This window comes from Hemiscyllium ocellatum, chromosome 12, assembly GCF_020745735.1.
Source record: "Hemiscyllium ocellatum isolate sHemOce1 chromosome 12, sHemOce1.pat.X.cur, whole genome shotgun sequence".
In the NCBI taxonomy this organism is placed as follows: domain Eukaryota; kingdom Metazoa; phylum Chordata; class Chondrichthyes; order Orectolobiformes; family Hemiscylliidae; genus Hemiscyllium; species Hemiscyllium ocellatum.
This window is the reverse complement of record NC_083412.1, coordinates 72933576-72943036: the sequence shown is the minus strand read 5'-3', so window position 1 is coordinate 72943036 and position 9461 is coordinate 72933576. Positions and strand designations below refer to the sequence as shown.

At 39.0% G+C, this 9461-nt stretch overlaps 1 protein-coding gene across 4 annotated transcripts in view; it reads right to left on the bottom strand.

Moving 5' to 3' along the window:
* Positions 1-9461, bottom strand: part of chd1l (chromodomain helicase DNA binding protein 1-like) — a 94145-nt gene that overhangs the window by 66930 nt on the left and 17754 nt on the right. For all 4 annotated transcript variants that reach the window (XM_060833704.1, XM_060833701.1, XM_060833702.1 and 1 more), the window contains exon 8: positions 2219-2374. In XM_060833704.1, coding sequence (XP_060689687.1) covers positions 2219-2374 — 156 coding nt within the window. The remainder of the gene's footprint in view (positions 1-2218; positions 2375-9461) is intronic.

The following is a 9461-nucleotide window of genomic DNA, read 5'->3' as shown; positions in this document are numbered from 1 at the left end:
AATTCATTTTATGTTAATTTTCTCAGCAATCACACCCTTCCCCTCTTCATTCCCCCATCCCAAACTCTTCCAGCAATGTCAACAAACAAACCTGTGTTTTATCCAGCTATTGCCATTTTCTATAATCACCATCACCACTGACTTATAAATATAACAAACTCAATTAATGAGGAACTATAGTCTAAAAAACATTAGGAAATAACATATTTACACGAAGTATCACAGTATTCTCATTATGAAATGATTATTGATACTGAAGAAACATAGCCGCTAATTTGCTCACAGCAAGCTCCTTAAACAGCAATGTGTTAATCACAGGGTCATCTATAATTTTGCAATATTGAGATATAAAAATTAACCAGTATGCCCAGGATAACTCCCCCACCTTTCTTCAGAATAATGCCACGGAATCTTTAACATCCACTCGAGAGGGCACACAGGGTTTTGTTTTTTTTGAAAGATGCCACTCATAACGTGTAACACTCACTCAGTCTTGAATCATCAGTCTAGATTTTTGTACTCCGGTCTCCATACAGCTTTGGACTGCTTGCCATTTTAATTCAACACCATGCTCTCATGTCTGTCCACAGCCTGCTGCAGGGTTCCAGTGATGTTCAAAACAAGCTTGGGGAACAATCCGTCATCTTCCAATTAAACGTTTTACAGCCTTTTGGTCTCAACACTGAGTTCAACAACTTCAGATACGAGATCTGTCTCCTGTTTTGATTCTGATTCTTTTGCCATGTGCATCTTCTTTTTCAGGTTTTTGCTTTTAGACTGATCATTCTGTCATTTACACTCTTTCTGGACAAATGCTTTGTTTTTTTCACTGCAGTCATTGCCACTCCCTTTGCCTTTTGATCCATGACCTTTGACGTTTAACCTTTCCAGACTTCTACCCTATCCTTGATCTTCCCTTTTCTTCCTTCTTTCCTTTCAATCTCATAAAACCCATCCACATTTCTACCACCCTACAGTTCTGAAAAATGGTCAGAATGGACTGAAACATTCACTGTTTCTCTACTTACAGATGCTGCCAGACTTGCTGGGTTTCTCCAGCATTTTCAAGTTTTGTTTCAGCATATGCAGTATTATGCCTCTGGAGCTCCCTTTCCCAAGGAACATAACTTTTGGAAAGTACCGTTAAACGTGAAGCAAGTTAACATACAACCCCCACACTTAGCACAGTGGTATACACAATCACCTAAACTATAACTGAATTTTTAAAAATTATGTTCTAAATAAAAAGATGCATTCAATGTGTCAATGAGAGATTAAAAATTGCAGCTAGAATTTTGGAAGAGGTATCAGACTGGACTCAAAACATGAACTCGATTTCTCTCCAGTATTTTGTATATTTATTTCTGAATTCCAGCATCTGGAATATTTTTGCTTTTATTTAAGACATTCAATCTCAAATTCACATTATACATTACTATTTATTTAAACACTGCAATTTGTATCAAGTTACCTCAGCTAGGTTTACTTAAAGCTTGAGTTAAAAAGTTGTGGGTTCCAGGCTGATGGCTGGAGTGGAAAATATAACAAAAGATGGTAATTTAGCAATACGACAGCAACTTGCATTTATACAGTACCTGTTACATCGCCAAATGACCTTTAAGGTTTTCCAAAAAGAGAAGATCACAATCAGGAATGGTAAATGCAATAAACTGGGCTTACATGCAAGTGAAAACTTCATGAGTAATGATATTTCACTGTTATCTTTACATTCAATGAACTGTCTATTCTAAAGCATCATTCCTATCTGTAATATTAATTTATCCATAGTGGTTTGTGACAAAGTTATTAGGATAACACAACATTAGTTCAGACAGCATTAAGAATTTGCATTTATATAGTACCTTTAATGCAGTAAAACATCCCATTGTGTATCATACTAGCAGTGACAAAAACTTTGACACAATGCTACTTAAGGAGCTATGTTAGGGCTCTGTGAGGTACTGACACAAATTGAACACAATGGTTCAAAAAGGTAATGCACCAATTGTTTCAGTAGCGCTGTAGTTGAGAAAGCACAATGGATAGGATTCTGCAATATTTGGAATACCCAGGTTACAAAGACTTAAAATTTCTATCAAGCATTTGATACACATTTAAATGACAGGCAGTTAGCTATTGATAGACAATGGGCGAATATGACTTCTTAAGCAATTTTTTAAAAAACTCACTGATTTACAATTAGGTACTTAGCACTTACCCAAGTCCTTCATTAGAATGGCTTTATAATACTTTTTCTGCAGTACAGACATCCCATGATACAGAACAATGTCCATCCTCTTAGGTAACTCTGCAGCAACATTAGCTTTAATTCTTCTCAGGAGGAATGGATGCATAAGACTGTGCAACTCTTTAGCTGGGGAAAGACAGAAACATACAACCCACAAAATAAACATGATTGTTAAGACTCTAATCTTTAGCACTGTGATTTGTGATTTAACCAAAATATTACACCTGAATTTAGAATGATGTTGCAGCCAACATTGCATTTTAAACTTTTCAGTCTGAGTGGTTACATTTTCCTTAGTAAACAACAGAATATTGTTTTTAAGAGGAGCTTTATTGACTCAGGACATTATTGATGGAGCTGTGTTCACCCAAATGCTTTACTACCAGACCAAACCAAATATAAAGTTTTCTACTACAAAGGTTCACAACGTTGATGTCTTGGTATCCAGACTTGTTACATACACAAAGATACAATCAAATTCCAACTATTAATTCCTTTGGTGAGGAAAGAGACCTTATTAATGGAGGAGCAATGGGGAGAATTTTGGGTCAAACTGCAGGAGTTTTTAGAAATAAAAGTAAAGATTCTGAACACAGAACCAGGAGAGGAGACAGCAGGAGTGCAGAGAGTGGGGAAATTGCTTCATTTTGAACACAGCACCAAGAGAGAAGAGGCAAGACCGAAAGACCACACAGAGTAAAGAGTGGATTCTTTCTGAATGCAAGGCCAAGTTACATTGTGTGTGGGGGTAAAAATTATCTAAGAGTGATACTTTAGGAAACCTGCAAGTTTTTGTGGTGTTGAGAAGCTACTGTTAAGAATGAGTCTAATGGTTTAAAATTAAAAAATCATTTATAAAGGAGGAGCAACTATTTGGATGTAAAGCACAAACATTAACAAATGGTAAAGAAAACTAAATCAAATAAAATAAAATAATAAAGTAAAACCAAAGAAAAATAAGTAATATAAGTTAAATTACTGATAGAATAAATATAAACTTCACGTAAAACACTAAGAGAAACAGAACATATTCAGAGTTACAGAACAGCAAATCAGGTATAAGTGGAGTGTACATGCTGTGGCATGTGTGAAGTCATGAACATAATCACATTTTTCAGACAAATACACCTGCAGGAAGTATCACTGGCTATACAAGCTTGAGTTCCGAGTTTTTGAACTTGAACAGCAGTTGGAGCATTGTGAATCCACGGAGTAGAGACTACATAGATAGAAACATAGGGAGGAGACACATACAGGTTAGAAGCATACAGGTAAAGAAGAAATAAGTGACTTCAAAACGGTAAAAGGAAACGTGGCAGTTAATGCAGTAGTCCCTTGAGTCTATTGTGCTTGCCAATCAGTATTCCATTTTGGAAAATAGTGAAAGCAATGGCTGTTCAATGGAATAAAACCTGAGAAAGGGCCATGGCATTAACAATGTCTCAGCTGTACAGGTCAACAACAGTGATTGGGGCTTTCATAGCCAAGGGATCAGACAGGAGTTTCTACAGCATGAAATGTGAATTTAGGATGGTGTGTTGCCTCCAGGGTCAAAGATGCCATGGAGCAGCAGGATGACCTTCTATGGGAAGACATCAGCCAGAACTCATGGTCCACATTGCTACCAATGATACAGTTAGGAAGAGGGGTGAGGTCCTGATAGCAGTATTGAGAGAGAAAGGAAGGAAATCAAAAAGCAGGACCTCAAGTAACTTCGAGATCACTCCCAGAGCCACATATTAGTCAGTACAGGAGTAGAAAGATCAGTTGATTGAATATATGGTTGGAAAACTGGTGGAGAAGGGAGGGCAACAGAGATCTGGAGGCTTTGGAACCAGTTCTGGGCAAGTTTCTCCTGTACAAGCTGGACACATTACATATTACCAGAAATGGTACTGATATCCTCACAGGGAGATTGGCTAGTTCTGTTTTGGTTGTTTTAAACTAGCTTGAGAACAGTAACCCAAATTGTCAAAAAAAACTGATAACTGGGAATAGAAAAGCTGCAAGGGAGACTAAAAGATGGGTTAAACAAAGCCAAGCATCAAATATGCCTTGAACATGGAATGTTGTGAAAAAGACAAAACTAAGAGCACTCTGTCTAGCAGTAATTAGCACTGCTGCTTCTCATTTCAATTCCAGCCTCAGGTGACTGTGTGGAGTTTGCACATTCACCCAATGTCTGCGTGGGCTTCCTGTGAATGCTCCAGTTTCCTCCAAAAGTGTGCAGGTTAGGTGAACTGACCATGAGAAATTGCCAATGGTATTCCTGACTAAGGGGATGCATTAGTCAGGGGAAATGTAAAGCAAGAGGGTAGGGGGAATGGGTATGGGTCAGATACTCTTCAGAGGGTTGATGTGGACTTGTTGGGCCCAATGGCTTGTTTCCATACTGTGAGGATTATATGATACCAGAATAAATGCAGCATGCACAACAAGATAGATGATCACAAGATAGATGATCTAAAGGCACAGATAGATGTAAATTGTTATGTTATGATTGCCATTCTGGAAACACAAAGTCATACTCATAGACTGATAGAGCATGGAAACAGACCCTTCAGTTCAACCAGTCTATGCCAAACATAATTCCAAATGAAACTAGTCCCAGCTGCTTGCTCCTGGTCCATATCCCTCCAAACCTTTCCCATTCACGTACTTATCCAAATGTCTTTTAAACTTTGTAATTGTACCGACATGGCTACATTGTGTCCAGAATTGGGAGATGAACATTCCAAGATATTCAATATTCAGGAAAGACAGACAAGGAAAAGGAGGTGGAGTTGCACTCATAATATGGTGTTGGATTAGTATGTTGATCAGGGACGATCTCGTATGGAAGAACAAAATGTGAAATCTATTATGGTGGAACCAAGAAACAGCAAGAAACAACAGATTTTGGTTAGACTTATTTGTAGACCACTAAACAGTATTAGTACTGCAGGGCATGACATAAATCAGGACAGATGTTTGCAACATGTGCAATACCATAATCGTGGGTGATGGCAGGAGTAAAACAGATTGTGGCAGGCTTTAGAATGCTTGCTTATCGTTAATGTAATGTATATGGGTATTGCTGTATACTAACAATTTAAGATTAAGGAGTTTTAAAATAAAGCCACCTTTGTATATTGATATTCATTTTTTTTTTAAATGAGTGGGAGGAGTGGTGATGCTACTCCTTTAAAAAGATTATGCTGTCCTTGGGGATTTTTTTAAAGAGCAGTCATAAACACAGAGATTCCAAGTTTATCCACTTGAAGAAGCTTTAAAAATTTTATACAAACACTTGTACAATGAAAAGGGAGTGGCCAGTTCTTCCAGCTCAGCTTTTCTCAGGTTTGGTTTGGTTCAGTTTTAGCAAGCAGTCAACCTTTTGAGGCCTCTGGTTAAAGAAACAGCTCCAAGGAAGAAAGTGTTCCATGCTGAAACTCTCTGCCGTCTCTCTCTCTTCTGTAGCTCCTGTGTTTGATTTTACCTTTTTGCCAAAGGGTGTTTATGGGGATTGTTTCAGGAATTTGGAACACCATCATTAAGTTGGGATAATTTGTTGGGTTTTTGGATTTGTTAAGTTATTCTATTGGTTCTCTTGTATTTGTGTTTCATTCAGTAATCTTGCAAATAAATTCTGTTTTGTTTGAAACGAAGTGGTTGGGCCAGCCACAACACTCCTGGAATATCAACCTTACATCTGCTTAAAACTAGCAAAGTTAGAGTCCAGGCTACTTTCTTGAAATGTTTTTAGGTGGTCTGGTCTGGTCCATAACAACTGTGGCTGATAAAGGAAGTTAAGAATTGTATAAGACTAAAAGGAGAGGCTTATAAAATTGCCAGAAATAATAATAGATCTGAGGATTTGGAAAGTTTTTACAATACAGCAAACGGAAACTAAGAAACTGACAACGAACGGAAGAATAAAATATAAATCTAATCCAGCAAAAAAAAAGCCATAAAAATCGATTAGGTCTATAATACAATCCCAACAAGGTGATCATCCTTTTTTATTCCTCAGTTCCACCCAAATAACTTCCCTAGATGTATTTCCAGGAATATCTGCCTCAGTATAGATGTATTGCTATCCCTTATCAAAGATTCCCATTTCCCCTCCTCTTTTGCCTCCCTTTCTGTCCTTCCTGTAGCATTTGTATCCTGGAACACTAAGCTGCTAGTCCTGTGCATCCTTGAGCTACATTTCTGTTTCTGTTATGATATCCCAGTCCTATGTTCCTAACCACGCCGAGTTCATCTGCCTTCCCTGCTAGGCCCCTTGCATTGAATTAAATGCAGTTTAATTTATCAGTCCCTCCTCATTCTCTGCTTTGTCCCTGCCTGCCATGACTGTTTGACTCACTTCTGTTCTCAACTGAACCAGTCTCAAATTGATCTCTTTCCTCACCATCTCCCTGGGTCCCACCACACCACCTTACTAGTTTAAATCCTCCCGAGCAGTTCTAGCAAACCTCCATGCCAGTATATTAGTCCCCTCCCAACTCAGGTGCAATCCGTCCTTCTTGTACAGGTCACTTCTACCCCAAAAGAGATTTCAATGATCCAAAAATGTGAATTCTTCTCCCATGCACCAGCTCTTAAGCTATGCATTCATCTGCTCTACCCTCCTATTCCTGCCCTCACTAGCTTGTAGCACTGGGAGTAATCCTGATATTACTACTCCCGAGGACCTCCTTTTTAAATTCCTGTCTAACTCTCTGTAACCTCCCTTCAGAATCTCAACCTTTTCCCTTCCTGTGTCTTTGGTTCCAATGTGGACAATACCCTCTTGCTGGCCTCTCTCTCCCGTGAGAACATTCTTCACCCTCTGAGACATCCTTGATCCTGGCAGCAGGGAAGCAACACACCATTCTGATTTTTCACTCCTGGCCACAGAAACGTCTGTCTGTACCTCGGACTAGAGTGTCCCCTAACACAATCAGTCTCTTGGAATCCGACGTACACCTCATTGCATTAGAGCCAGTTTTAATGCAAGAAATTTGGCTGTTTGTGCTATGTTCCCCTGAGAATCCATCACCCCTTACATTTTCCAAAGCAGCATACTTGTTTTAAATGGGGATAGCCACAGAAGACTCTTACACTACCCCTACCTCTCTTACTTTTCCTGGAGTTAACTCATCAATGTGACTGTATCTGCAACTTTTCCTCCTTCCTATAGCTGCCATCCATCACATCCTCTTGCTCTTGTAAATTTCTCATTGCCTCTAACTGTCTATCCAACCAATCCATTCAATCTGATAGGATTCGCAACCAACTGCATTTATTGCAGATATAATCCTCAGTAACACGTAAACTCTCCCAAAACTCTCACATCCGATGAGAAGAGCATATCACTCTATTAAAGGCCGTTTTTGCTTCTTTCAATCTACAGACCCAGAAAATAGCACTGTCTTATTCCTCTACACAACACTGTTCCAGGTTAAATTAATATATATGGCTTATATTTTTAAGTTTAATCAAGACACATATCTCAACATGTCAAGAAAGAACCCACTCTACTCACTACTGCAGACTTACTGTAAGGCCACGCTCAAAACATTCACTTATCAGTTTCTGTGCTGCCACCTCTCCCAAACAGGTTCCTCCAAGATTTGTTGTGAATTTCACTGTTTGTTCATTTTCCCAGATGCATTCCAATGTCCAGTGATACATGAATTCAAACAGCAAAGGCAGTAACTGTGCAGGATCACTGATGTGTCAGTTAGTAGTGTGGGTTTCTTTCTCTTTCTCTCTCTCCTGCTCTGACCTCACCATGTGTTCCCGTTGTTTTGACTTTTATCCAAGGTTCCAAAACAATGCAACAGCATTTAAAACAGTAAATGCTGCTCCTGAAATTTGATGAAATCACCTCCAACACCTAAAATACCTTAAAAAGGAGCAGCCTGTTGCAGCCAGAAATTATTTCCATCCTCCATCATGAACTACATAGAATCAAGGTCCGAGGGAGTGTTGCTGAACAAAGAGACCTTGGAGTGCAGGTTCATAGCTCCTTGAAAGTGGAGTTGCAGGTAGATAGGATAGTGAAGGTGGTGTTGGTATGCTTTCCTTTATTGGTCAGAGCATTGAGTACAGGAGTTGGGAGGTCATGTTGCAACTGTACAGGACATTGGTTAGGCCACTTTTGGAATATTGCATGCCATTCTGGTCTTCTTTCTATCGGAAAGATGTTGTGAAACTTGAAAGGGTTCAGAAAAGATTTACAAGAATGTTGCCAGGGTTGGAGGATTTGAGCTATAGGGAGAGGTTGAATAGGCTAGGGTTGTTTTACCTGGAGTATCAGAGGCTGAGGGGTGACCTTACAGAGGTTTATAAAGTCGTGAAGGGCATGGATAGGATAAATAGACAAAGTCTTTTCTCTGGGGTTGGGGAGTCAAGAAAGAGAGGGCATAGGTTTAGGGCAAGAGGGGAAAAATATAAAAGAAACCTGGGGACAACTTTTTCACGCAGAGAGTGGTACGTGTATGGAATGAGCTGCCACAGGAAGCCGTGGAGGGTTGTACAATTGCAACATTTAAAAGGCATCTGGATAGGTACATGAATAGGAAGGGTTTCGAGGGATATGGACTGGATGCTGGCAGGTGGGACTAGATTGGGTTGGAATGTCTGGTGGACATGGACAAATTGGACTGAAGGATCTGTTACCATGCTGTACATCTCTATAACTGTAAATCAAATGTTTGGATAAGACAGATGTGAGTCCTTTAAAAACAAGTCAGGAGAATTCATAATGAGAATAAACAAATAGAACAGAAGCTAAACTATTATTTTTTGTCTGTTTTTATTGAGGAAGATAAAAGAACTCCTCCCGAATTAGAAATCCAAGTGACTAGAAAGAAAGAGTTGAAGGAAATTAGCATTGGTAAGGAGGTTGTATTGGAGAAATTAATCAGGCTGGAACTTGATAAGTCCCTGAACCTGATAGTCTGCATCCCAGAACATTGAAGAACGTATCTATAGAGATTGAGGATGCATTAGAAAACCATCTTCCAAAGTTATAAAATTCTGGAATGATTCCTGCAAATGTGACAGCACTATTTTTAAAAAAAGCAAGAAAATAAACAGGGAACTACAGACCTATTAGCCTTACATCAGCAGTAGGGAAAATTCGAGAATATATCTTAAAGGAGGAATAAACACATATGGTAAAAAAAAAATGCACTGATTGGCCTTAGTCATGTTTGACAAACCTGTTTGACATTTTCAG